Source organism: Genypterus blacodes, unplaced genomic scaffold (assembly GCF_046128005.1).
Source record: "Genypterus blacodes isolate CSIRO-AG114 ecotype Tasmania unplaced genomic scaffold, CSIRO-AGI_Gbla_v1 ptg000351l_1, whole genome shotgun sequence".
NCBI classification, from domain to species: Eukaryota; Metazoa; Chordata; class Actinopteri; order Ophidiiformes; family Ophidiidae; genus Genypterus; species Genypterus blacodes.
Window position 1 is genome coordinate 80,001 of NW_027467135.1, and position 27,500 is coordinate 107,500.

At 46.7% G+C, this 27,500-nt stretch overlaps 8 protein-coding genes across 14 annotated transcripts in view; 3 read left to right on the forward strand and 5 right to left on the reverse strand.

Annotated features, from left to right (window-relative positions):
- Positions 1–2,683, reverse strand: part of LOC142988917 (sorting nexin-19-like) — a 9,383-nt gene extending 6,700 nt beyond the window's left edge. For 3 of the 4 annotated variants that reach the window (XM_076138216.1, XM_076138219.1, XM_076138218.1), the window contains exons 1-4: positions 2,516–2,676; positions 1,399–1,726; positions 1,102–1,296; positions 1–912 (exon numbers count right to left, since the gene is read on the reverse strand). The exon at positions 1–912 is cut by the window's left edge and continues 198 nt beyond it. In XM_076138216.1, the coding sequence (XP_075994331.1) occupies positions 1–912; positions 1,102–1,296; positions 1,399–1,602 (1,311 nt within the window). In that variant the 5' untranslated portion in view covers positions 1,603–1,726; positions 2,516–2,676. Of the gene's footprint in view, positions 913–1,101; positions 1,297–1,398; positions 1,727–2,515 lie in introns of all 4 variants that reach the window. The other variant, XM_076138217.1, reaches the window with a different exon arrangement.
- On the forward strand, positions 2,047–6,603 carry il4i1 (interleukin 4 induced 1). Of its 2 annotated transcripts, XM_076138220.1 has the most exons (8): positions 2,047–2,124; positions 3,811–3,916; positions 4,118–4,332; positions 4,732–4,844; positions 5,175–5,376; positions 5,454–5,522; positions 5,600–5,736; positions 5,835–6,603. In XM_076138220.1, exons 2-8 carry the CDS (start codon positions 3,877–3,879, stop codon positions 6,601–6,603), a joined length of 1,545 nt encoding a protein of 514 aa, XP_075994335.1. In that variant the 5' UTR covers positions 2,047–2,124; positions 3,811–3,876. The 2 variants fall into 2 exon arrangements, with proteins under 2 accessions (XP_075994335.1, XP_075994336.1); XM_076138221.1 differs by lacking the exon at positions 2,047–2,124 and having other exon boundaries at positions 3,793–3,916.
- A 143-nt stretch (positions 6,604–6,746) lies between these two features.
- On the reverse strand, positions 6,747–8,143 carry timm8b (translocase of inner mitochondrial membrane 8 homolog B (yeast)). The gene is made up of 2 exons (XM_076138227.1): positions 7,907–8,143; positions 6,747–7,445 (listed from the first exon to the last, which is right to left on the reverse strand). The coding sequence occupies exons 1-2, from the start codon at positions 7,997–7,999 to the stop codon at positions 7,278–7,280; spliced, it is 261 nt and encodes an 86-aa protein (XP_075994342.1). The 5' UTR covers positions 8,000–8,143; the 3' UTR covers positions 6,747–7,277.
- A 742-nt stretch (positions 8,144–8,885) lies between these two features.
- Positions 8,886–12,228, forward strand: sdhdb (succinate dehydrogenase complex, subunit D, integral membrane protein b). The gene is made up of 4 exons (XM_076138226.1): positions 8,886–8,974; positions 9,480–9,590; positions 10,322–10,472; positions 10,978–12,228. The coding sequence occupies exons 1-4, from the start codon at positions 8,926–8,928 to the stop codon at positions 11,141–11,143; spliced, it is 477 nt and encodes a 158-aa protein (XP_075994341.1). The 5' UTR covers positions 8,886–8,925; the 3' UTR covers positions 11,144–12,228.
- A 46-nt stretch (positions 12,229–12,274) lies between these two features.
- On the reverse strand, positions 12,275–14,921 carry LOC142988920 (interleukin-18-like). 3 transcript variants are annotated; one of them, XM_076138223.1, is made up of 7 exons: positions 13,841–13,904; positions 13,687–13,760; positions 13,415–13,493; positions 13,268–13,291; positions 13,030–13,167; positions 12,824–12,960; positions 12,275–12,529 (listed from the first exon to the last, which is right to left on the reverse strand). In XM_076138223.1, the coding sequence occupies exons 2-7, from the start codon at positions 13,696–13,698 to the stop codon at positions 12,299–12,301; spliced, it is 621 nt and encodes a 206-aa protein (XP_075994338.1). In that variant the 5' UTR covers positions 13,699–13,760; positions 13,841–13,904; the 3' UTR covers positions 12,275–12,298. The 3 variants fall into 3 exon arrangements, with proteins under 3 accessions (XP_075994338.1, XP_075994340.1, XP_075994339.1); XM_076138225.1 differs by lacking the exons at positions 13,687–13,760; positions 13,841–13,904 and adding an exon at positions 14,804–14,921 and having other exon boundaries at positions 13,415–13,505; XM_076138224.1 differs by lacking the exons at positions 13,687–13,760; positions 13,841–13,904 and adding an exon at positions 14,579–14,658.
- Positions 14,922–20,002: 5,081 nt separating this feature from the next.
- LOC142988915 (carotenoid-cleaving dioxygenase, mitochondrial-like) lies at positions 20,003–22,839 on the forward strand. The gene is made up of 10 exons (XM_076138214.1): positions 20,003–20,207; positions 20,303–20,418; positions 20,652–20,754; positions 20,919–21,047; positions 21,238–21,398; positions 21,500–21,667; positions 21,768–21,905; positions 22,185–22,367; positions 22,471–22,581; positions 22,723–22,839. Exons 1-10 carry the CDS (start codon positions 20,018–20,020, stop codon positions 22,837–22,839), a joined length of 1,416 nt encoding a protein of 471 aa, XP_075994329.1. The 5' UTR covers positions 20,003–20,017.
- Positions 22,840–23,442: 603 nt separating this feature from the next.
- Positions 23,443–24,996, reverse strand: tex12 (testis expressed 12). Its single transcript, XM_076138215.1, has 4 exons — positions 24,965–24,996; positions 24,378–24,432; positions 24,250–24,301; positions 23,443–23,951 (listed from the first exon to the last, which is right to left on the reverse strand). The coding sequence occupies exons 2-4, from the start codon at positions 24,430–24,432 to the stop codon at positions 23,807–23,809; spliced, it is 252 nt and encodes an 83-aa protein (XP_075994330.1). The 5' UTR covers positions 24,965–24,996; the 3' UTR covers positions 23,443–23,806.
- A 382-nt stretch (positions 24,997–25,378) lies between these two features.
- The window catches only part of sorl1 (sortilin-related receptor, L(DLR class) A repeats containing), a 29,484-nt gene continuing 27,362 nt past the window's right edge, over positions 25,379–27,500 (reverse strand). Inside the window, exons 48-49 of the mRNA XM_076138207.1 lie at positions 27,409–27,500; positions 25,379–27,333 (exon numbers count right to left, since the gene is read on the reverse strand). The exon at positions 27,409–27,500 is cut by the window's right edge and continues 1,507 nt beyond it. The gene's annotated coding sequence lies outside the window, so the exon portion shown is untranslated. The remainder of the gene's footprint in view (positions 27,334–27,408) is intronic.

The following is a 27,500-nucleotide window of genomic DNA, read 5'->3' on the forward strand; positions in this document are numbered from 1 at the left end:
ACAGGCTGAGGAGGGCTCCTCCTTCTCCAGCTCCTGGAGGCTGCTGCTCCTCAAGACATCCAGAGGCACCGGTTCTGAGTTCACCAGGACACTGGGGCAGGAACCCCCATCCTCTGAGTCCACCCCATTACTGCTCTCCTTCTGTTGGTCATACAGCGCCTCCTCCTGGCCAATCAGGAGCAGGGAGTCAGTGGAGCCTTGTTTATAGTCAGCCAGAGGAGAATCCAGGTCAGAATCATTCTCTTGGTAAAATGGGTTTGTGCCTGCTTTCATGTAACGCTTCAGGAAGGGTGGAGTCGCTTCTTCTTCCTCAGCATTGTTCAGGGAAGAGTCCGGCTCGTCTGAGTCCACCGGGTCATCGCTCACACACTCTGCTGCAGCTGATTGAGTCTCAGCCGTCTGAGTCACACAGCATGCAGAGACATCAAGTGAGGCTCTGGCTTCCTGTGGTGGGGGAAGCTCTGGTTCTGCTGGGGGTGGAGGTGGAGGTTCTAATGAAGCCTGTGTCTCTGCTGCAGCAGAATCCTGCAGGTTACTGGACTTGGTGAACACGTCCACAATAAGCAGGTTCAGCCAGTCGGGGTCAGACAGTTTGGCGATGACCGGACACAGGACGTTACAGGTGATGAGCTCGCCAACTACAAACCGTCCAGACGGAGTCTCCAAGTGAGGAGACGGCACCAGAACATGCAGCAACAGGTCCACTACTGCTCTGGTGTAGTGGACCTCCAGCACAGGACTGCTCATGGCTGGATGAGGGCCGCAGAAGCTGGAGTAGAGCCTCCACAGCTGATCAGCATCAGGGAGGCTGTTTACACTCAGAGGCTTCTGCTGCTCAGACATCAGCTGCTTTACTCTGAGGAAGTCCTGCAGGTGGCAGCCAACCAGATCCAGGATCCTCTTGGTCAGAGCCTACAGGAGGTTAAAGGTCACACATCATCATGTCATCATGTCCCAGCTCAGCAGACCAGATCTGATCAAGTCAACACGATCCACAGTCCAGCACTTCTTTAACAGTGAAGGGAACTCATGCAGATTTAACAGAAGAAGAAGAAGAACTCATTTGTTTGCCCCACCACTGAACCATATTACCCATAGTACCTTGCGGTCCACCTGTCTGGCTCGCTCTTTCAGCTCCATGGCCATGGAGATCATGGCTGTCTGCACCTCCAGCTCAAAGCCTCTCTCTATGGACACAGTGGAGTACCAGGAGGACACAAAGTCTCTGATGATCTTCCTCACAGTGTCCTGGATCTCCTGGTCCAGCTGCTGCTCGTCCTCCTCTGAGGCTGGAACCTGAAACCACACAGATAGCCACAGATCCAGTCCAGAGTGAACATGAAGCTTCATCGCAGTCACAGCAGCGTTGAGCTCTTAAAGGTTCACTGCTCCAGTTACCTGCTCCAGGGTGATGAACCTCTCTAAGTGGATCACACTGCTGGACTCCAGGATGGCCTGGGAGCCCATCCAGCTCCCCAGCACCACCAGCAGACTGGTGAACAGGCAGAGGAGCCAGAGGTTCACCAGGAGGTGGAACAGCACCAACCAGGCCAGAACAGCACCAAAGCCCCACAGGCTCCTCTGACACAGCAGCTCAGCCATGGTGCAGAGCAGACAAGGACCGGTACCAGGACCAGGACCAGGACCAGGACCAGGACCAGGACCAGGACCAAGACTAGGACCAGGACCAGGACAAGGACCAGGACCAGGACCAGGACCAGGACGCCTGCAGGAAGAGACGCAGCATCACATCAAGTCACACTGTCACATCGGTCCTTGTTTCTCTAACGAACGGTTCAATGTCCATTAAGGAATCTAACAAACAAACAGACTCAAAGCTGCTGAGTCCATGAATGGAGAACAAGGAAGGAGCCGAGCTGAAGCTAATGTTTGTTCTAACTACACAGCAGGTGCAGCTATGTGTATGAATCTCTCTCTCTCCCTCTCTGTCTCTGTCTCTCTCTCTTAACCTGTTGTTAACCACACATATGTATTTGTGTCTGCTGTTTATCATCTACTCGATAAAAAACAAACACAGACCGGAAATCCACTTTCTCCTCTATTGACTACAACCTGAACTGCTCGGTCGACACGTTCAGACTTTGAACAACACAGCATTTATCCGTAAGTATATATATATATATATATAACTACCCGGATCCGCTCTCTTAGGACATCACCTATTCTGTCCTAGCTCTTCTGATGAACTTATTTGTTTTCTAATTTGTCCTTTTTCTTCTCATTCATCATAGTACCTAACTTATTACCCTTCTACTCTAGCGCTAGTTTTGCTCTTAGCTGTTGGTTTTGGAAGGTAATGCACTTAGGATTTCTTGTGACCTGAAGTTCTTCTACCTACCTTTGTTGAACGCACTTATTGGAAGTGGCTTTGGATAAAAGCGTCTGCTAAATGACCCTAATGTAATGTAATGTAAGTATGACTTTAGATTTATCTGCACCATTGATTTCTTATGACAAACCCAACAGATCTTCCTTTCTGATCAAACTAACTTGCCTGTTAGCTCTTCATCTTCTGGAGCTAACGGATCCTTTCCCCTCTCTTACTCTTCACACACACTCCGTCTTTCTCTTCTCTTACCGCAGCAGAACACAAACACAGTAAAGATCAGAGCTCTCACGAGCCGAGAGGGTTTGGTGACGACGCCCCCGTTCAGTTTGTTTACTGCCGGTTTGTGACGTAACCAGAGACGAGTTGTTTTAGGGCGTGTCCTATGTGAGTCATAGCAAACAGTAAAGGGCGCATTACCGCCACCTAGTGGCCTGGAGTGCGCATGTCACACACACTCTCTCTTAAAACCGGCAGAGCGGAAAGAAACTGATGCATGTCATTTAAAATGTGTATTTATTCCTGAACTTGATGACCTGATGACAACCTTTTAGCCATATATTGACAAAAAAGAGAATAAAAGCTGAGCTCTGACTTTACGTTTTATATGCTGCGTTCAGGTACAATCTATAGCTGTGTAGTTTTGTAACAAGCTGCTCCCTGTATGAGATCAACCAAGGACTCACACACTCACTCATTCATTCCCTCATCTCACACTTTCTCAGAAACAGTTTGGTATTGAATATATCTTTTGTTATTGTTGTTCTATTGCGTTCATGAGTTCTGTGAGAAACCACTTAATAAGAACTATTGTAACTGATACAGAAAACTACTAATCACTTCTTTCTAGTGGGATAGATTTTAAAATGAATTGAATTCATCTGACAGATTGTGTGTTTGTAACACATTGTAGATGTAATGTGGATGATTGGAAAGCCGGTTTTGTCAGGTGGGCTTGGATGAAACCCCTCAGCTCAGACGGAGTAATGGACCAAATGAACTGTGCTGATTAATAGTACAACCTCACTAATCTGATTTGTTCAGAGTGGTTGATTCTAAAGCCGCTGTGGGAACATATTTCAGCTCTCAGGCTCTCCTTAAATAACGTCTGCAGCTTCACACATCGGCCTCACTTTACACGGAGAGATGCTGAGCAGAGTTCAGTTTGTCTTCAGTCATGCAGAGGCTCATGACGACTTACCACACGTTACCTTTGACTGAGGTGAGTGAGAGAGGGAGGGAGCGCTGTGTTTACTCTGATCCTCTGTGAATGTTTATAAAGTGAGATTAAGTGAGTTTAAGTGGAGGTAAACTATTATGGCCATTTGATCCGTACTCTATTGAATCCTGTTGTATGTGTGTGTGGCATCAGAGCAGTCTCTCCTCATGTTCAGACTCTATAAGAGAGAAGCAGAGACCTGACAGAGTGAACTGAGTGATGACTTCAGGTCTCTGTGTGTCAGGGCTCCATTTCCCTTCACAGGAACATCATCAACAACAGAAGGAGGAAGAAGAATCTGTGGAGCCGCATGCATAGAATGATCTCTAATGTGACTCTCTGCAAACTCTGTGAGTAAAACAAATGCAAAGCTATACAATGACAAAATGCCCAAATCTGTCAACATCTGTCAACATCTGTAAACATCTGTAAACATCTGTAAACATCGTCCCATTGTTGATGCAGAGTTGGTTCTGCTCCTACTGTGGTGAACATGGAGGTGAGGGCCTGGTAGACCTGTTGTTCTCATCAGATCCTTCTTGTCTCCTCAGTGCCTGTGTTCCTGGTGGGGCTTGTGGTCTTCACGGTCAGTGGGACGGCTGTGGACCCTCTGACCCTCTGCCTCCAGGACACAGACTACAGTGAGCTTCTGGACATCATGGAAAATGGTCTTCCTCCCACAACGGCACCTCAGCACATAGCCGTCATTGGTGGAGGTATTGCTGGACTGACTGCTGCTAAGGTTCTAGAAGACTCTGGCCATAAGGTAAAACACTTTTACAAAAGAATGACCTGAATGGAACAAAATGGGAGCTGGAACTTAGAGATCACGAGGGAATTCATTCCGACTCACAGTGTCTGAGTCCTGTGAGGTGGATTTCTTCATTTCTTAATGCTTTGTGAATGTGACGCTGCCCCCAGTGGACATGTGGAATGTCCCCAAACAACCTCTAAGCACTCAGTCATGCAGACCAAAGCACTTTCAGCCGGGGACACTGAGGACAAACACGTCTGTCCTCTCTCTTACTACAGAGAACCATCATCTCCTGTTTGTTCATTTACACTTGTGTTACATTTGCACCACTGTCCAGATATTATCCTCCATAAATACCTCATATACAGGCTGTAGAGTACTGGTGACTGATTGTGTCTCCACGGCACCAAGGTGACCATCTTAGAGGCCAGTCACCGTATAGGAGGACGAGTGGAGACGTTCAGGAACAGAAGAGAAGGCTGGTACGCTGAGGTGGGAGCCATGAGGATCCCAACCGGCCACAAGTGAGAACAACACAAGCCTGTGTGTGTGTGTGTGTGTGTGTGTGTGTGTGTGTGTGTGTGTGTGTGTGTGTGTGTGTGTGTGTGTGTGTGTGTGTGTGTGTGTGTGTGTGTGTGTGTGTGTGTGTGTGTGTGTGTGTGTGTGCGCGCGCGCATGTGTGTGTGTGTGCTCATCATATTGATCACTTATGAGTCAAATATTGATCACTTATGAGTCAAACCTTCAATCACATCCAAAGGCCACAGCACAATGTGATTCCAATCCTAAATCCCGCTTTCCTGCTGTAATGACTGATTTCTTTATGAATGAACCTCCACATCTTTGTTTCCTAGGATTCTTCTTTCTTTTGCTTCCAAATTTCAAATTCCCCTGAACCGGTTCATCCAAGATGACGTCAACACCTTCTACCTGGTGAACGGCCTGAGAGTGAAGACGTCTGCAGTGGAGAACGACCCTGATGTCCTCAACTACACACTGAACCAAGAGGAGACGGGGAAGTCAGCTGCTCAGCTCTTCAGCCAGGCTCTGTGGAAGGTTCATACAGTCAATCATACCTCTGCCAAGGAGGCTGTACAGCAGATATCACAAAGTCACTGACTGATGTGTTGTAGGTGAGAGAGGAACTGAGGACGAGCGGCTGCAGGGCCACGCTGGATAAATATGACTCATACACGGTGAAGGTAAAGAGCCTCCTCCTCCTCCTCCTCACACGGCACAGAGAGAGAGAGGAAGGCTTTACTGCTCTGTTGTGTCTCAGGAGTATCTGGTGAGGGAGGGGAACCTGAGCCGCGGGGCCCTGAGGATGATCGGAGACATCCTGAACGAGAACAGCCTCTTCTACACCTCACTGACTGAAGTGTTGTACATGCAGTCAGACATCAGCGACGACGCAGAGTGAGTCTGACACATCCTGACAGGCGGAGCTTCATCTGGGAAGCACGCAGGAAGTGTGTGGACGTCTGTATAAGTGTGTATTGTGTGTTCTCTTCCAGGTACTATGAAGTGACTGGAGGCTTTGACATCCTGCCTCAGGTTTTCTCCTCTACGTTAAACGCCTCTACTGTCCTCAACGCTAAGGTCAAGCTCATCGACCAATCAGGAGGCATCAATGCCACCGTCTGGTACCAGGACCGGCGTGGTTCAGGGTCCTTGAAGAGCCTGACAGCGGACTACGTCCTGGTCACAGCCACAGCCAAAGCCTCCCTCTTCATTGACTTCCTGCCTCCTCTGTCCCAGACCAAGCTGGAGGCCCTTCGCTCCGTTCATTACATCAGCTGCACCAAGGTCTTCCTCAGCTTCAGAGAGCGTTTCTGGGAGAAGGAGGGCATCAAAGGAGGGAAGAGCATCACAGACCGGCCTTCACGCTTCATCTATTACCCCAGTCACAGCTTCCCCTCCACATCAGGAGGGGCTCTGCTGGCGTCCTACACCTGCTCAGACGACTCCACGCTCTTCCAGGGAATGAGCGAGGAAGACCTGATGGCCGTGGTCCTGGAGGACTTGGTGAAGATCCACGGAGACCACATTAGGCCTCTGAGTACAGGAGGACTGGTCAAGAAGTGGGGCTTGGACCCCTACAGCTTGGGGGCCTTGGCCCTCTTCACCCCCTACCAGCAGGGGGACTACGCCTCAGACCTGTTCAGGCCGGAGGGGAGGGTTCACTTTGCAGGAGAGCACACAGCCACGCCCCACGGCTGGATCGAGACCGCCATGAAGTCTGCACTCAGGGCCGCCAGGAACATGAACAGCCTCACCCTGTAGACCTGTGTGTGTGTGTGTGTGTGTGTGTGTGTGAGAGTGAAGCTGTTACATTGTGACTCCATGTGTTTGTGTCTCAGTCAGATGTTTCAGTTTCCTGCTGTGTGTTTGATTTCCTGCCTGTTTCATTATAAACTCTATCAGAATCAGAATAATAAAATACTATCTAAACTTTAATGAGGCATTATAACAGATATTTATTTAAACATATTGATCTGAACATGACTCAATTTCATCATCATGACTCAGCTGTGGTACCTGTAGGACAAACATCGATCTAATGAGGAAGAATAAAACCTTTCTATTATCAGATATGAGGAGAATCTGAGACAAACAAACATGAGCTGACTCCTCCCACACAAGCTGACTCCTCCCACACAAGCTGACTCCTCCCACACAAGCGTCCCTGACTCTAGAGTGAACTCAGGTCAGAATGTAATGATGTAATGTAAACCATAATAATAAAGTGTGTGATGAGTCATCAGAGTGTTTTCTTCTCTCTATGCAGCTGATTGATGTCAGTGGATCCAAACACAACAGGCAGGAGCTCTCACATACACACACACACATATCAGCTCTGCAGCTTAACGTCCATCAGCTGTGTGAGTGAGGCAGAGCTGCTGCTGCTGCTGCTGTCTGTCCCATTGTCCCTCTGTCCCTCTGTCCTCATGTCCGTGTTAGCGAGGTCCCTTCTGCACCATCTGAGTGAAGCGGTTGGTGATGGTCAGTGTGGTGTCGATGAATCTGTCCACACAGCTCACCAGGCACGTCTCCGTCCTGTAGTCCAGCTTTGACCCGGGGCTGTCCACACACTTGTCCCAGCAGATGTCTGTGAAGTTATGCACCTGAAAGACACCAGGGACAGGATGAGGGACATGAGGGGGGGCATGAGGGGGGACAGGATGAGGGACATGAGGGGGAACATGAGGGGGAACATGAGGGGGGGCATGAGGGGGGGCATGAGGGGGGGCATGAGGGGGGGCATGATGGGGGACATGATGGGGGACAGGATGGGGGACAGGATGAGGGAAGATGAGGGACATGATGGGGGGAGGGACATGATGGGGGACAGGATGGGGGACAGGATGGGGGACATGATGGGGGACATGATGGGGGACAGGATGGGGGACATGAGGCGTCAGCAGCTAGACTGAACCTCATCAGATCAATGTAACTTTATTTATACAGCGTTAAGTCACAACAAACATCAGTGAATCATGTGACTGTCTGTCTGACTTCTTCCTCCCTGTGCCTGTGATGATGATGATGATGCTGATGAAGGTGCCATGTGGTGCGTTAGACTAACCTGAGCCTGAAACTCCGCCTTCTGCTGCTCCACAGCCACGAGGCTCTGCAGCTCCGCCTTCTCCGTCGCGCTCATGTTATCAAATCCTTCCATCGCGCTGCAGACCGGGACCCTAAGTCTGCTCTGGGGGGTCAGTCGGTGTTTCCTGGGAGTCGAGGTCACCTTCCTCCTTCAGCGCTTCCACAGTGTACGAGCAGCACAAGAGATCTTCCGTGTTCCTTCTTCTTCCTTCAAGTTTATTGACAAACCGGCTTAATGGTGTTATTACCGCCACCTACTGGACTGGAGTGCAAAAAAGCAACTCTAGATCTGCACCATTTGTTTATTGAAGAACTTAACAACGTAAAATTACATTTTCCTGCTGTTTTCCCCAGGAGACCTGAATGACAGATCATGGGTTTGCAGTTCTTAGCCTTTCTTAGCCTTTCTCCCTTTCAGTCCACCTCCTCTCTGTATTATCCTCCACTCTCATTGTCGCCTCCATTATCCTGTCACACTGATGAAGGACGTAGCTTCACGAAACTTGGAGAGCTACAAGATTACATCTAAGGTTTTATTCTCCAGAACCTCCATCAGCTCATTTCCCTCCATGTTGGTGCTGCTCATGCACCAACATGAGCAGTGTAGCTGCAATTTATGATCTAACAGATCTTAAAGCTGTTATGTTTCCTTCTCCTTTACCCACTGTAGGTCAATAATGTTATGAAAGTACCTGCGGTTTAACTGACAGGTCTGATATCCTACATGTGTGTGTATTACATGTGTACATATATGAATGTGTGTGTAATAACCACACAACGTTACAGCTGAACCTTAACATAAAAACACATTTCTTCATCTTATTAAATATACTTTATCACTTATAATGTCTTCATCATTGATTTGTTGTTTTTAGTCATTTGTGTCTCTTTTCTCAGACGGTGGTTACAGGTCACTATTTTGTCGCACATTTCATCTTTGTAGCTACGCCACAAGCGAGTACATCCGGGTAACGTGGTGACCTTGGATAGCTGGTGAACATGGCGGCGCTCGTCAGGCTGAGTTCAGTGTGTCGCGGAGGCTTTCAACGTAAGTGTGTGTGTGAGTGAGTGTGTGTGTACGCTGTGAGCTGTGAGCTGTAATGTTCCTGCTAACTGAAGTTTATGAATTAGTAACCAGACTCCGTGTGAGCGTGTGTGCATGGACGTATACAGTGTGTGTGTGTGTGTTTCCTGCTGAGCGGGGTTGAAACATGACGTCACTTTGACCTAGTTTACACTTAAACACGCGTAATAATAATAATGAAGAGTAAAATCCCGTTAAAGTGAAGGTTAAAGATGTATTCAGTGTTAGTAACCTCCCATCATATGACGTCACCGCCTCACTGTGTGTGTGTGTAAACGGCTTCAGAGTCCTGCTTCCGGGTCTCTACACTTAAAGACCCGTGTGTGTCCTCTCGACTCACGTGTGTGTCTCTCTCTCTCTCTCTCTCTCTCTCTCGCGCTCGCTCTCGCGCTCTCTCTCTCTCTCTCTCTCTCTCTCTCTCTCTCTCTCTCTCTCTCTCTCTCTCCCCCCCCCCCCCCCCCCGCCTCAGCTCTGTTCTGCAGAAGCTCTCTGCTTCTCCGGCCTGTGGTTTCCACTCAGAGGGAGCAGGAGCGTCCGTACCTGCTGACAGCCAGGATCCACGCTTCACAGGCACTCTACGGTCAGTCTGGGGGTCAGAGGTCATGAGGATGACTTCCTGATGTGTAAACAGAATCAAACACTGCTGGACCTCATTTGTGTGATAAAACCTTTAAATGACTAAAGTCCAAAGTGTGGACGTTTGAGTTTAGGATTGACTTTCTGCACTCACTAGGGCACGCACAGACACGCACACACACGCACAGACACGCACAGACACGCACACACAGCAGTGAGCAGTGATTTAGATTTAGTTACTGAAGCTGAACAGCGCCCCTGCTGGACAAACGAGGCAGAGCAGCTGTTTACTGCTGTAACCAGGTTCATGTGAGGTCACAGCAGTGAGTCATCTCTGAGACACACACATTTGGGAGCTGACGCATAGGAGCTTTTTCTGTGTAACTAGAAATCTGAATAGTTTCATCAAAGACTGTGTGTGTGTGTGTGTGTGTGTATGTGTGTGTGTGAATGAGAAACCTCCTGCGCGCACACACACACACACACACACACACACACACACACACACACACACACACACGCACACACACACTTGTACCTTCAGATGTGTAGATTTCTGCTCTTTTGTCTTTTCATCAAAGCATTGAGTGACGGTTGCTATGACAGCTTGACTTGCTGTTGAGACCCAAGAATAGAAACTAAAGGTTAGGGTCTAACCCCAGTGTGGAGGGTTTAGGGTCTAACCCCAGTGTGGAGGCTCCCTGTGTGACTCTGACCTGTGTGTTTGTGGATCAGCTGGCTCCGGGTCCAAAGCCGCCTCTCTCCACTGGACAGCAGAGCGAGCAGTGAGCATCCTCCTGCTGGCCCTGGGGCCGGCCGCCTACTTTAACCCCGGGTCTGTGGTGGACTACTCCCTGGCTGCTGCTCTGACGCTTCATGGACACTGGTAAGACCTTCCATGCCCCGACTACCCACAATGCACCACAGACACTGTGACTCCACAAACCTGCTGCTTGGTGTTCACCCAAAACTCTTTCCTCGGAAAAAAAGATAAAAGCTGTGTCCACTGACCCGCAGAGGTCAAAGGTCAAGCTGTGAGCCTCCTTAGTGTCACTGCAGTGTGCTCTTCATCACTGACAACACACACACACACACACACACACACACATACACTCTTTATAAATCCCAGTCATGAGTGTAGCTAAGTCCTAAGCAGGTGAATGTGTGGAGGTCCAGATGCTCTAAAGCTCTAAAGCTCTCACTCACTATGGGACAAAGCATCAGGAGGTGTGACACAGATTAGATCAGTGAGTGTCAGAAGAGACAAATGAAGTAATAAAGCCTGTGGGTCAGAGTGAAGGAGCTTTGGTTCTGAAGCAGCTGGACTCAGATGTGTTCACAGCCCTGTGATGATGTCAGGTGTGTGTCTCACCTCTGGTTTCCTGTTCCAGGGGCATCGGCCAGGTGTTGACCGATTACGTCCACGGGGACACAAAGATCAAGCTGGCCAACGCCGGCCTCTTCCTCCTGTCCTCCGTCACCTTCGCCGGTCTCTGCTACTTTAACTACCACGACGTGGGGATCTGCAAAGCCATCGCCTTACTGTGGAGCAAATGAGGACCTGGATGAGAGCAGTCTGGTCCTGGCCCTTTGTATAAATTCAAGGTATTCTCTGTAAATGGTTCTAAATATATAACTTTGACTACATTACAGTGTTTAATTGTAATTTATGACGATTCAGGCATGTTGTTGTTGTTGTTGTGCTCAGCACTGACTCATCCTCATGTGGGTCAAGCTCTGGTCCTGCCACACAGGCAGGAGCACTGGGACCAGGACCAGGACCAGGACCCAGAGTGAGGATCAAAGCCTCACCTGGATTCTGATCCCAGACAAAAGATTCAAAGTTATTAAACTACACCAATATTATAAAGTACAAATATACTCCAGCTTTCTGCTTCGCTTCATCTAGAAAGTAATCAATCAGAAGTATCAACATGTTTGGGGGTCTTTCCCAGTGCTCTGTGACTTTTAAGACTTAACCCTTTATCTGCCAACATTCAAGGCAAGAACACATTAAGAAGGAAACGTCCACACTTTGATGAACTTCATTATTCTGCAGTTTGACTCTTAATTTATTTTCTTTAGCAGCTTGTTAATGTATTTTATTTTATTTACTGCTGGTTAAACTCTGCAACAGGAAGCATGTCAGTGGGTAAGTGACAGAAGAACAGGAAATATCTTCACCTTTTTAAATCTCTTTATAAAACATTTCTCCTGTTCAGAGCTTCATTCATGTTAACATGTAAACTTCTTACACATGACAGTCAGAGTGTGTGTGTGTATGCATGCAGTCATCAAAAACAGCAGAACTTTATTTTTGTACTGCAGTGTCGATCAGAGCACAGCGTGTGTGTGTCATATCTGTTCAGTTGTCCTTGTCAATGCGCACAAACAGACGTGAGAGAAGAGAAGTGTGTCTTCATGTCTGGCCAGAATAAAGTTGAATTCACAAAAATCTTTTATTTTGAAAAACATCTTGACTTCAACATGTTTATCACTGTGTAAAGATCTGTACAAAGGGTTAAAATATGAGATGGTTCAGTAACAGTTAAGGTGAAGAGAGAGAGAGTGTGTGTGAGTGTGAGTCGTCTCTGATGAAGTGAACTTCCTGCTACATTTACATAATTAAAGGCTCAATTCAATTTTATAACTGAAGCTAAAGCGCACACACACACACACACACACCCGCTCTGTACTATGAATTTGTTTTCTTCACAACACATTTGAGGCTTTACACTCATGGACCTTGATCAGACAGGACTCGTCCAGTTCGTCGGTCCCTGAATGCAGCACCAGCCTGAGGACGTCTCCGTCAGCCTTCAGGCCCAGGAAGTGAGAGAGGCGCTGAGACGACTGAAACATGAAGGTGTTGCTCGTCCCCGCTACGCGCTTCTGGAAGAACAGAGCCCCGTGCCCACTGTCTGGGGCCTGAGCTGGGACCTCCTGCTGAGGGACACAACACGTCACAACTCTAACACAAACACACAATCAGATAAAGACACAACACTAAACTGCAGCTAGAATCAATCACAGCTCAGTGTTTCTAAGCTGATGTCTCATTTGATGGCCTTTGGAGTGTTGCATGCTCTCTGCGCCCTGCAGGGGGCAGTAGACTGTGACACACTGGGACGCACTGGAGACTCTGAGGTCAGAACCCTCTAGATGTGTGCATTCCCAGTCTATGCCTTCATGTGTGCGGCTCATGTCTCAGGCGTGTTTGACCTCTGGTACACTCACCAGCGCCTCAGCACGGACTTCCCCTTCCTGGCTGCAGCAGACCACTTTGTCCTCTCCGGCTCTAGCGGCCACCAGCATGACGGCGATCCCATCCACCGATTGGCTGCTGTTGAAGGAGTGGATGCGGAATCTGCAGTCTGAAGAGAAACAGGATGAGTGGGCATGAGAGCGATGTTCACCGTGCTGCAGCAGGAGTGAAAACATACCGGCGTCACATCGCTCCTGTCTGTTCAAGTCCTCAAACTGAAGCTGGCCCTCAGAACTCAACACCAGGAAGTTGTCGTCACTTTTGATCCATTTTAATGAGGAGGGGTTGGACCTCATGAACGAGTCTTCAACCACATCTGCACAGTGAGGAGAAACCACACACACACACACACACACACGACTGAAGCAGAGGAACAACAGAGACACGAGAGACACAAGAATCAAGAGTGACCTCACCTCTGTGTCTGTCTGGACAGAGAGCTGGACAGGAGAAGAGGAAGAGGAAGAAGACAGAGAGAAAGTTACTCTGACGAATTCCAAACTGAAGTGCTTGACTTATTGTGTGTGTGTGTGTGTGTGTGTGTGTGTGTGTGATCACTTTACCTTGAAATAGGAATTGATCTCCAGATGTTCCAATAAAGTGAAGAGGGGCGTCCCCGTCTGAGGCCATCAGGTCAACTTGCTGAACACGTACCTGAGTTAAGGTTTGTTAGGTTATAGTATTACACCAGACGGTCCTATGGCCTTAGAACTGACACAGAGCAACACTGTCAGTCTATGGAGGCTCAAAGCCAGTAGAGTATTCAAGTATTCAAGCCCCAGAGACAGAATGAACCCTTTAGGGATGCTGCACAAAATTACACACACACACACACCTGTCCCCACATGGATAATAACTTGATTCACAAAATGATGTCACACACCGCAGCACCTAGGAGACAACAGGTCTGAGGCAGCGTTGTGTTTCTGAGCTCCATCAGAGCCTCACACCCCTTCACCTGCTGCCAACAGGCTGGACCAAAACCCCCAGACTGCTGAACAGCTTCCAGACAGACCAGCCTGACTGTGTGTGTGTGTGTGTGTGTCTTCAGGGTTATGTATCCCAGTTGTTCCTCTCATCAGATATCTGTTGGGAGTGCGGGGGCGACTCAGATCTCTGTGCTGAATAGCTCCCTTGTGTTTCTACAGCGTGACAGTGAATGTGTGAGTGTGTGTGTGTGTGTGTGTGTGTTTCAAAGTGTCCATTGTTTAATCAGTGTAAAGATGTGAAGTAAAACAGCAGATCTCAGGAAGAGAGCCACACTCATGACCTTCTGTCCACAAGCAGAAGTGTTGATCTGACATCACATCAAGCTTTCCTTCCCCATGTGTGACTGATCTAAAGCTTAGTGATGATGTAATAGACCTGAGACACCAAGGCACTCTTTGGGCTTTACTGTGAAGAGACAACATAGAGGCACATGGAGGCTAAACAAACCGGATATGCTGCCTTCACGTGTTTAAGCCATCACAGGATGAACACAGTGACACACACACACACACACACACACACACACAGGAAAATAAACAATACACCTCAAAATCATCACATACAGTTTCCGAAGGCGACAAAAAACAGAAAACAGTCGAGAACAATCCGGCACTATTCGGCACCGAAACAATTTCAAGTACAGACTAACCCGAACTTTCTGACATCACGCTCTTTGTCACTTTACTGTCACTTAAACATTAAAATGAGTTATATAGCGGAATGTTCCGTCGCCTTACCTGAACTTCTCTCAGAGCCGAACACAGACAGACAGACAGAGAGAGAGAGAGAGAGAGAGAGAGAGAGAGAGAGAAAGAGAGAGAGACGCGCCGTGACTCACCGACACGTACCACTGTACCCACCCTACCCCGGGGGCGCTTTAACGCAGTTAAACACGGAGTCAAACAGTGAATAACAGAAGTTTACAGTATAAATGGAAGATATATGAAAGATGATACACTTACTTGAATGGCACAGGTTGAATATTTGTGTCTGTGACTTCTCTCACTTCACACTTGGTTCCAAACAGAGTGAGTGAGTCAGTGTGGGTGTGTGTGTGTGTGTGTGTCCCGATGTGCAGCTCTAACGTGTGCAGCTGTTATAAAGAAGTCATAAAGAAGTGAAAACAGACAGAAGGAAGTGAAAATAAGGCCAAAAAAGACCAAGTAGATCAAACTAACAGCCTTTGTTCATTCCTTCAGTTCACACACATGTCGGCACAAAGGATGAAACTCCGCACGTTTTTGCAAAATGGGAAAGAAAAACTAAATGGGACAAAAATGTTCACCAGCTTGTGATTCTTCATAATCAAACCACTGCAAGTGTTCCTTTGTCATCTGTACATTTTGAATTTCAAAGCGAACTCTCCCCGTTTTGAATGGGTTTGGTTAGAGCAGACCGCCACCAGGGGGCGCTGACGGTCCTCCGTGCCGTTTTTCATTGAGCTTCATTCCTTGATATTAGCAGAGTGCACGTGGTGTCATGTTTCACTTCTTGTTTAAATCTCAGCTGCAGGCCTGTATGCAGATGTTCACAGATGTTCTGTGCGTCACTTCACACTCAGAATAACCCAGCACAGCAACAACACAACATGAAGAACAGGAAGAACATGAAGAGCACACAGGACGTCTACACTATGACGGGAAACTCTGACTCAACAAATCAAACAAGTCATCTATCTATCTATCTATCTATCTATCTGTCTGTCTGTCTGTCTGTCTGTCTGTCTGTCTGTCTGTCTATCTATCTATCTACAGTATCTGTCTATAACCTAATAGCACCCCCCCCCCATCCACGCCTGCTTGCTCTACAGTCTCCTCCATCAATGTCAACAGTCCAGAGTCCCGTGTCACGCTGAGGCCTTGGCTCAGTCTGGGACTTCCTGCCACTTCCAGTCGTCTTCTCCCTTTACTTTTGTTTATGGAGTCTATTGAATAACAGTTGTACTGCGTCATTTGGATAAGTGTTCTACTGACAGTGGTTGATAAAGAATGATAAATGAATGAACCTGCTGATAGGGCGCAGCTTCTCACAGCTTTGATCACCTTGTAGTTCTTCTGGCCTGTTGGTTTGCGTCTCTATGTCCTCATTGCACTGAGGGACGTTGCTGTTTGAGTTGTGACATAGATACATTGGTACATTGAGATGGAGGAGTGGTGGGTTGGTTGGGGAGTTGTCATTATAAATGTTGAGTTCAGAGTGAGGGGACTCTTATCAGGAAAGCTTTGAGTCATAAATGATTGTCAAACAGTGGTTAAACTCTGTGTGACTTCAGGCATAACAGATAAAAAATGATAAATGTGGTCAGAGAGGAGTCAGGGAGTCACAGTGAGGAGCAGAGGAGGTGCCCTGTACCTGACCCTGAGGGACACCCACAGACACACACAGAGCCTCTAACTCTTCATGCATCCAAGCAAATGAGACTGAAGGTCACAGCCTTGCATGAACTACTTCACCCGGTCCTTAAAGTGTTCATGTGAACACAAACACGGATCTATTGACTTCCTTTGAGTCCAATCAGAGTTTCACAGTGACGTGCATGTAAATGTACTCACTCATTTATTTAACTTACCTGCTGAGTCAGGTTTGATTGATGAGTTTGATCTTCGTCTGCATTAAAACGTGCTTGATGACTTCACTGAGATTAACTATGAAGAATAAAACAACAATTATCCAAACATTAAGGACTCCTGCACGGGGTCAAAGGTTACTGGGTTCTTGTCTGGATCAAGTCAGTGGATCGGTCACACAAACATTCAATCTGTTCAGACTCCTGAGATGAAGATGGAGCTGAATTAAGATGAGAACAAGTCATCAACAGTGAAGTGTGTGTTGTTGGTTGTTCATTTGATGATTGGTTATCTGCTCTAAACACTTCAACCAACAACAACCAACACAGCACTCATTCAGTCAGTCAGTCAGTCAGAGAAACAACGAGGACGTTTAGGATTCAAAATGTTCTAAGAGACACTAAATATACCAAATGAACTTATAGTCTAAGTTTAAACAGTGATTACATAATGAAGTCTTTGTATCTGATTGGACACTGTGTGTGTGTGTGTGTGTGTGTGTGTGTGTGTGTGTGTGTGTGGTCCGGCTGGGGGAGGATTTTTGCCCCACAGCAGAAATCAAAATAGAAGAATGAAAAGTATCTAAAAAAAGGATGGATGAACACACACACACACACACACACACACACACACACACACACACACACACACACACACACACACACACACACACGCACACACAGGAGGGAGCAGATCACTGAGACAGGAAACAGCTGGTTACACTCACTGCTCCTCATATGACATCATGCCTCCTACACCTCATCTCCCTGGAGCTTGAGTGGCAGATCCAGTTCATCATGGCTCACCTGCATCAGCTGTGATCAGATGGTGGGCAAAGAGGTTCTCAAGCTGTGGCCCCGGCCCTGTGGTGGTTCATCACCTTACAGCAAGAAGGCTCAGCTCACAGCAGAATCAGAGTGGAAGTCTTCAGAAATTCTGTTATTGTGGGAAATGATCTGCAAATACATTGGATTGAATTATAACATAGTTGTTTGAAGTGAAATGATTATTGCCTTTTAATATAGGCCAAGGTGTCCTGTGTGGATTCTATGGACTTCCATTCTATGTGAGTGTTACAAAGCTGAGGAAGAGCAAAGAGAGATTCACTCTGGTGCTGAAGCTGTGATGGAGCCATCAAAGGGTCCAGACACACACACACACACACACACACACACACACACACTGCTCCAATCCTTCTGGTTTACATGAAACACAAACCTCTGTTCTCTTACTGTGACAAACATCAGTGTGTTGTTTAGTTGTGATGCTTGTAGAGAATCATGTGATCGCTGCAGGGGAGAAGCTGTTTTCTTGGGAATTTCCAGGATTATTCCCAAATTAATTAGCATAAAATCAGTTCAGTTGTTGTATCATAAGCACTGATGATGATGATGATGATGATGATGACTCAGCAGCAGCAGCAGCAGCCTGTGGTACATGGTAGGTGTGTGACAGGCTGCTGCTGGAGGTCTGACACCAAAAACAAACCAGGATCTCAGTGTATGATGTTTGTTTAATGTCAGTGATTGCTCTTCATCACACTAATGAGAGGTTGGAAAGTTATAAACATCCAGATTCCTTCCTGGTTTGTACATGATCTCTGATCAGGTCTGCTTCAAAGTGATCAGCTGTTCATGCTAACTCCTGTGTGTGTCTGCATCAGCCTAGCTTCAGATTGTGGTCAGTTATGTAGGTCACAGGCTGATAGAATGTTCAGTCCTGTCTACAGGTGAACTGGGTGGGTTGAGTCTCTACCTCCAGGAAGTAAGAAGCCCTCCACTGTCCTATGGAAGAAAGGCTGTCAGCTTCTGTCCTCTGGTTCACCCGTCCCACCTGCATGCTGTCATCTTTGAGCAATGTTCAATTGTGTTGATAGATAACACAACATGAGCGCTGATAAAGCTGCTCTTCATTTCATCCTGTAAAGAGAACAACAGGATTAATGATCAATAAGCCACCTGAACACTGAGTTTATGGAGATTATGGTTTCCTGCACAGCTACAATCATTCTGCACACAATGATGAGGGAATCAAACCAACAAACCAATGTACCTCTGTGTCCACACAGCACTGACCCACAGAGTGCAGCTCAGTATGGCTCAGAGTCTTTATAGAGTTTAAACTATAAAGAAACACAAACCCAGAGTCACAACCAAACTAAAGGGAACATCTTCTTCTCTGCCTTAAATTAAGATGACTTCTCTGTGTAAATTGAAGGAAAACAATCTGTGGTAAAGTGTTAATGTGGTGTGTTACGTCACTATGAGAGACGAGTAAACAAACTCAGCATCAAGACCTGCTGGGTAAACAAATGCAGCCCAAGTGGACAAAACAATCAAATCAAATCAATAAAAGAAAGTGAATGTGCCTGTAAACACTGCTGATGTTCTCATGTGTGACCTTCATCCTTGTTCTTCTGCTGCTTAGAGCCTAAAGACCCAGGTCAGGAGGGAAAATCCCCAAATATGTTGTGTTGTGAGTTTAAATGAGCTTCATTCAGATGAACAACAGATCAGATCTCCACTCTAAACCTCCTTCTGTCACTAATCAGTTTCAGAGTGATTATCAGTGAATACATTACAGCTTGGCTTATCTGCAGATCACAAAGCATTTCTGTTTTTCAGACGCTTACACAAGCATGACAGCCCAGTGTGTGTGTGTGAGGGTGGGGGGTCGATGGGACGATATAAAGCCGAGCATGTGAGTCTGAGTGAAACATCTCCGACTCCAACTCTGACTGAAGAGACCAAGCTGCAGCCATGACCACGTTCACAGATCACCAGAAGAAGAACCAAGGTAATCCTCACTTGTTTTCTAATCTTTCATTTCTAATTTGTCCTTTTTTCTCATTCATCATAGTACCTAACTTATTGCACTTCTACTCTAGCTCTAGTTCTGCTCTTAGCTGTTGGTTTTGGAAGGAAATGCGCTTACGATTTCTTGTGACCTGAAGTTCTTTTATCTACCTTTGTTGAACACACTTATTGTAAGTCGCTTTGGATAAAAGTGTCTGCTACATGACCCTAATGTAATGTAATGTAATGTAATCCTGCAGGTAGACATTCACACTCACATGTGTTTCCTGTCTCATGATGTCACTCGTTACCCTGCTCACACTTTAACACAGACAAACCTTTTCCACAGCACACAAAACCTCCAAACCTGCAGGGATGAACCACTTCACTGACGTCCACGGTCTGCCCTGCATCGAGAAGATCGTGAGGTCAGTGGAGGAGAAGCCAGAGGTCATCAGCACCAACATCACTGGACACATCCCAGAGTGGATCAGTGGGAACTTCCTGAGGAATGGACCTGGGAAGTTTGAGATCGGGAAGCACAAGTGAGTATGAGGAACACTGAGGAACACTGACACAGCTGCTAGAACAACCACAGCTCAGGTGGACTACAGGGAGGAAGACCACACACTGGCTTTTCTCTGGCAGTCATTGTTCAAATAGTGTTGCTTGAGTGGGCGGAGCTTAAAGAGCTTCATACCTGTAGCAAAGACACATTTTCCCTTTGGGCTCCAGACTGAGCGAGCTGGAGTCTCCATGTTGGTGCCTGACCTCCTCCCTCCTCTTCATCAGACTCAACCACTGGTTTGATGGAATGGCTCTCCTGCACCAGTTCAAAATTTCCAACGGTCAGGTGACGTACAAAAGCCGCTTCCTGTCCAGCGACAGCTACGAGGCCAATAAGGAACACAACCGCATCGCAGTGTCAGAGTTTGGGACCATCACCATGCCCGACCCCTGCAAGAACTTCTTCCAGCGCTTCCTGTCCAGGTTTGAATTACCAAGTGAGTATCTGATCACAGATCAATGTGAGCTGCTTTCATGACTCCAGAGTGGATGGTAACTCTGGCTTCTTCTTCTTCTTCTCCCGCTGCTCCAGAGCCCACAGATAACGCCAACGTGAGCTTTGTGACCTACAAAGGGGATTATTATGTGAGCACAGAGACCAACCTCATGCACAAGGTGGACCCCGAGACCCTGGAGACCACTCAGAAGGTAACATGCACCTGAATGTAACGTCACGTATGTGCTGTAAGAGCTCCTCCCTCTGCTGTTTAGGATGTTAGTCACCTATCTTTGGCTTCCTGTCTGGGATCTTCACTGTGATGTAACCTCTGCGCGCTGTCGCGCTCGGTGACAACAGATGATAGCTGCTGGAGGTCACAGGTCACGTGCCTGAGGGCTTCTGCTCCTCTGATCTTCTCCACTCACACACGTGTTCTCCTCAGGTGGACTGGACCAAGTTTATTGCTGTGAATGGAGCGACTGCACATCCTCACAACGACCCTGACGGAACAACTTACAACATGGGAAACTCCTACACGCTGAAAGGTATTTAAGAAGCCCTTAGTAGGTATTTAAGAAGCCCTTAGTAGGTATTTAAGAAGCCCTTAGTAGGTATTTAAGAAGCCCTAAGTAGGTATTTAAGAAGCCCCTAGTCCACAGAGCGGCTCACAGTGAAGTCATCCACAAACTCATCCTCTCTGTGCCTGCAGGAGCCTTTTACAACATCATCCGTGTTCCTCCCACCAAGACTACAGAGCAGGAGACCCTGGAAGGGGCCAAAGTGCTCTGCTCCATTCCCTCTCTGGATAAGACCAAACCCTCCTACTATCACAGCTTTGGTGAGCTCCAGACTCTAACACTTAAAGAGCAGGAACAGGACATGTAACAATCACTATGACATGATAACATGATGATGATAACATGCTATGATCTAACTGAGCCTGAGACGAGCACACAGCTCCTCACACATCCTTACATGTGTTTGGGTCAGAACATCTTGAATTCTTCATTGCCTCCTTGTCATTCCAGCCATGTCAGAGAACTACATTGTGTTCATCGAGCAGCCCATCAAGATGGACCTGCTGAAGATCGTGACAAGCAAACTGAGTGGGAAGAGCATCAGTGACAGCATCTCCTGGGACTCAGAGCTCGACACCATCTTCCACCTGATCCACAAGCAGACAGGGGAGGTGAGGCTGTGGTGCTGGATGGGTTCTGATGGGTTCTGATGGGTTCTGATGAGTTCTGCTCTGTCTTTGTTGTAGTAACACTGTACTCTGCTCTGCTCCAGTTACACTCAGTCAAATACATCGCCAAGCCCCTGTCAACATTCCACCAGATCAACGCCTATGAGCAGGACGGCCTCTTGATCATGGATCTGTGCGTTTCAGACGATGGCCAAGCAATCAATAACTACAATGTCCAGAACCTCAGGAAGTCTGGAGAAGCCCTTGATGAGGTCAGTCAGCCATGTTAAAGCATATTTACATTCACCTTTAGTCTGAAGTAAATCACCCTCAGCCGGTCTAAGTGCTTGATCTGTTCCTCTCTGTGTTCAGGTCTACAACACCATGTGCAGAGTTTTCCCCCGGCGATTTGTCCTTCCTCTACACGTGGATGAGAACACGCCCTTTGGACAGAATCTGAACACCCTCCCCAACAGCTCAGCCTCTGCTGTCAGGTTCACCCAATACAAGGTAGGCAGCCAAACACCTGGACCTGGTCCACCAGGAGGTCCTGGGCTGGATCCTGACTGTGGGGTCTGCATGCTCTTCCTCACTAGAGGTGTAGCAGGGATAGACTAGATAGATGGACTAGGACAGAATCCTTCAGAGTCCTCCTTTGTACTCACATCAAACCCTCAGATGAATCCTTCACCTCTGATTTGATGGTGGTGACCCAGCATGTGGGCACTGAGCTGGATCTGGATGGATCCCTCCTGAGCCTGAGCCTCTGCCTTCCTTCCCTCTGTGCAGGTTTACTGTAACTCTGAGGACCTCCATGGTGAGGAGCTCCATCAATATGGAGGCCTGGAGTTCCCACAGATCAACTACGCCAAGTACAACACTCGCCCGTACCGTTACTTCTATGGCTGCGGCTTCAGACACCTGGTAGGAGACACGCTGATCAAGATGGACTTACAAGACAAACACATGAAGGTGAGTGTGTCTGAGTGAAGTGGCCTCCTGCTTCAAGGACTGTTGGTACAAACGCTGGCTCACCTAAACCTAAACACTGACCAGTACCCCCATGTTGTCTCAGGTGTGGGAGGAGCCTGGTCTGTATCCATCTGAGCCGGTCTTTGTCCCCTCCCCCGACGCCACAGAGGAAGACGACGGAGTCATCTTGTCTGTGGTCATCACTCCAAATAAGGTCAGTCACATGACCAGAGTGCACTTGAACACTCAGCTGTGAAGTGTGTTGGGATCTGGGGAGATTTGTTTAGACACACAGGTGAAAACAGATCCTCCTTGGCAGAGGGATTAAAGTGTAGTTGTGGTTGTGTGTTTCCAGGACAAGAGTACGTTCCTGCTGGTGTTAGACGCTCAGAGCTTTGAGGAGCTGGGCAGAGCTGAGGTGCCCGTCAACATTCCATACGGCTTCCATGGAACGTTCAACTCCACTGCATAGAGGAAACACAAAGGACTCACTCACTCTCTCTCTCTCTCTCTCTCTCTCTCTCTCCTTCTCACACACACACGATAGGGTTAATGTTCTGTGTTACAAACCTTTCTGGATACTTTACATGTTGTAAATATGTTTTTGTTGTAAAGAGTTTTCTGAATCCGTCAACTCTAAATGTTGACACTTAAAGTGATACTAACTCATAATATAAACATTTGAGGTTTTCCAGGTCATTTATGTCCAAAGTGTGTCGTCACTGTCATTACAGCAGAAAGCACAACAAACCTTCATCTGTCTAATGTGACGTCTTTGTCCTGTTGAAGGGTGGAGGCTTCATGAAGCTCCTTTAGAGGAGAACATGAAACATCTGCACAACGCTGTTATGTAACAGCACTATAAGATGAAGCATGGGGGGTGGGGTGTGAACTCTGAACTCTGACCCATTCAAAGTCTTGAGTTTGATCTTTTCCAGGGGCAAACAGTCTTTGTTTACGTGTCTAGAGGATGATGTGGAATGTTGGACTTATAAATGAAGCAAAGTGTAAATATGTCACAGAAACATCATGAACACTGTATGAATCATGTTTTATTACTTTACTTGTTGGTTGATGAATATTGTACAATGACAAATAAAACGTCTCTTGCAAAACTGGTTTCAGTTGCCATAGTTACAAGATACACTTACAGTTTATGTATGATGTGAACTTGAAACATGTCAGTCATTTTCATAACATGCTCCAACCCCTGCTGGTCAACAACAACAACTACAACAATAATACCTCCATCAGGCCCGACTGCATTGAAATACATCATTTCATTTACAGTCTAACTTTATTAGTCTGCATTCACCAAAATAAAACACCAATCATGGGACACATGTTTGAACTCCAGCAGCACATGAACATACATGCAGGTTCACATGTACAGCACATGAACATACATGAAGATGATCAGACATCACCTCAGCAGCAGATCAAGCCTCCAGCTGCTCAGAGATGCTTTCCAGAGTTTGTCTCAGGTTGGCTTTCTTCTCTCTCCGGTGGGACTGGAGCTTTCTAGCTTCTTCCAAAATGAGCTCCAGCTCCTTCATCTGAGCCGAATCAGCTGCAGCGCTCTCACTGAAACACACAGAGGAGTCACCTCACACAGACACATCCCATAATACCTCTGCAGTCTGCACCATGAAGGTCTGAGGACCTCTAAAGCAGCTCTGATCAGGAGAACCAAAGACCCTGAGAGGTCAGAGGTAAAGAAGTCCAGCAGCATGAGAATCAGCCTGAATCAACCTTCCTCCTCTCTGAGGTCACAGCTGTTTGTCCTCCTGTTCACCCACACACATGCATGAGGTCCAAGTGTGACAGAGAAGAAGATTTTATTTGTTCACACGGCTCAGAAAGAAGAGAGATGACCTCTGACCTTAAAGCTTCAGCATATGAAGAGAACAGCATGCTGACCTCTGAACTCACACCTGCAAACACAAACACATCAGGCTGGGATGGAGAGGAAACCTTCAGAAGGACAGACAGACAGACAGACAGACAGACCTGCAGCTGTAGTATCAAAGCTCTCTTTGTCTGGACTCACTGCAGTTTGCTCCATCTGTAATGTGAAGCACAGAAGAAGAATTGGACCTTCGATTGACCAACAAAGAGAGAAACCTACAAACAAACAAACAACAAAGGACAACAGCAACCAAGACAGAGCAACAAACACACACACACACATACAGAACACAACTGACTATTAAACCTACTAACTCACTATTAAACCTACTAACTATTAAACCTACTAACTACCCCCTAACTAACGAACGAACGAACTATCCAGCACTTGAGTGTTTGAATATGAACACGAACACACGCGCGCGCTAACTCAAACTTTACCATATAAATAATAATATACATATGAAGCATTAGCAGGTTATGCTAGCATAGTTAGCTAATGTCTAACACTTTTTTTATCAATATAAAATACCAAACTTCTACTTTCAGCACTTACGAGGTTTGTGTAGAAGAAACTTTAGTGCCTAAAGACTCACAGACATGAGAGAGGGAGAGGAGAGAGGAGAGAGGGAGGGGGAGAGGAGAGAGGGGCGGAGGGGCCGGCAGGTAGGCGGCTTCCTCTTCCTCACCTGCTTCTGTTTCGGCCTGAAGGCTTCGTGACTCTTCCTCTTCCTCAGCTTCGTCACTATTCCTCTCAATGCTGCCTTCAAAGATGCTCGGAATGTTTTGCCTTCCTGCGTGGACTCAATTCGGCCAACAAGCACTTGTGTCTAATCAAAGCTAAGTCACTCCAGAACCATTTACTAAATTGAATCTGGAGAAAGTTCAACAGGGAGGTTTATTATGGCCATGTCTTACTCCTCTTCAGCAGTATCTTAGTATAAAAACAGACATTCGATCTGGTTTTGTCCTTCCAGTAAACTCAGAAAAGAGAAAACATTAAAACAATTATTTATATGATCGATCCGATGATAAACAGCATGTAAATGTGAATTTTGCCATCTGCTCATTCCATTCATCCTGTTTAAAAGAGACAAAAGGTGTCATTTTCAGCAAGTTTATTTCAGTACAAGTGGTTTTTAAAACATCTCACACCGTTTCTCATTTTCCTCACAACCTCCAGAATAAGCAAGCAAGACATTAACATCTTCAAATATGGCCGTGTCCACTGTGATCAAACTCCGTGCCAAACAACACTTTAAAGCAAAACATTTGTCAAGAGTTGACATTAAGACAAGTGGGGATCAAACCATCACATATGAATCAATAACCCAGACTGTACAAGTGTCAAACCTGACGACAGGAGACTCGCTGCCAATGCAGGAAGGAGCAGTGATCTGACAAAAGAACCAAATGCCCAGAATTCCTCTCAGTACCTTCATCTTCACAGGGTAGAGTGTGTGTGTGAGTGTGTGTATGCATGCCTGTGCACTTGTGTTCTATTGTACAAACGGCACAGATACATCCAGTATAACCCCAATGTGTTCTAATAAGGCATTCAATGGCAAAACAGAAGAGAAGATCATAAAAGCAGAGGCCCAGAAGCCACAGCAGAACAGCATCAATGCCATAAGAACCAGTTCACAGCACTGCTTTAAGGCCCAAGAACCAAAACACACGGCAGGGGAAAGCAAGAGTCTCCAGGAAACCTTGAATGAAGCACAGACGCTACTAAACACACTGAGGAACAAACCATAGAGGAGATGAAGGAGAACATGGATATGTGAACACAGAAGAGGTTTGGTCTGTTGCTCTGGGGTAGAAAATGGGAATGTGAACGTGTCAGCAGCTCAGATGGATCTGACCAAGCTCATCACACACAAAGGCTGTGTGGTCTAAAGGCTGAATCAAGCTGTGTCCCAGGCTGAAGTGCCTAAATGCAGGTCAGAGGGTTTCTGATCAGTGTGTCAGATGTGTGTGTCTGCAGCTTACAGCCACAGGGCTCAGTGGAGGAGTGAAGTAGTTTGGTTTCTATGGAGAAGCTTCCATCCAAGCTGAGCTGGGACATCATCATCATCATCATCATCATCTCAACCCAGCAGAACTAAAGGCCGACCAAGAGCCATTCTTATTATGTAACTGATGTTGTTGTACATTAGCACATGTATTCCACACCTTCTGTTGTTGTGAGCTTTGTTCACACCAGAGGTCACATAGAGGTCACTTACAGGTCTGAATGTGAACAGTGGAGAGGGGGCCTTTGAGGTCTGGAACGCAGCTATTGAGATCATATTAAGTGTGGTGACAGCATGACAACACCAGAACAAGAACATATCAAATACATTCATGAATACATCTTTACTAAACAAAAACACAACACCATCAAATCAAATGGCTCAAGAGGCAAAACATGAAGTTCAGTTGATGGACTACAGTTCAGAGTCAGGTGGGTGGGTGGTGTGTGTGTTTGTGTGTGTGTGGGGGGGGATGTTGACACATTAACAGACATGCAACAGTGAGTAAGTGTGGACACACAGACAGATAGACAGACAGACAGACAGACAGACAGACAGAATCCCCTCCCAGGATAGATCTACAGCTGAACTCGTACTGATCTGAGCTGGGCTGGTTTTAGTTTCCTTTGTTATTATAGTTCTGGAGTGCAAAATTGTTATTCTGAGAATTGTTTTTTTTTTAATAAAGAAAGTAGTTTGACCTACAATGGACCCAAAAGTATAAACAAGCAAAAACTACTGTGTAACATCGTCTGACACAATGCCTAAGTTACTGCCAAACATTGAGTCCAACCACAGCACACACAGATCAGTGGACACCACAGCAGTAAGACTTCACGTCCGAGGAGTCAGTGGCACTTTGCACTGACTCACTGTGAGCTCAGGACTTGTATTTTTGAGACTATGGTTATTTGAGATGAAGCCTATTGTGCCTGACTGATGTACGGTTAAGAAGCCTTACATACTTCACCGGTGTCCAAGTGTGTGTTGGAGTTAATCTGAAGGTTGGTTTGTGCATTAAAATGTAACAGCGGTGTTATTATCTATCAAGCATGTGATCACACATAACACATGTAATGTGTATGTACCATAGGTGTGTTCAACCGCCTTAATGGAACACTGCCACCTGATGGGCATATTGAAAAGTGCAGTGACGACGCCTCGCCTTATTGTTTTTGAATGAATCAGTTGTTGCGATTGAATATCTGAA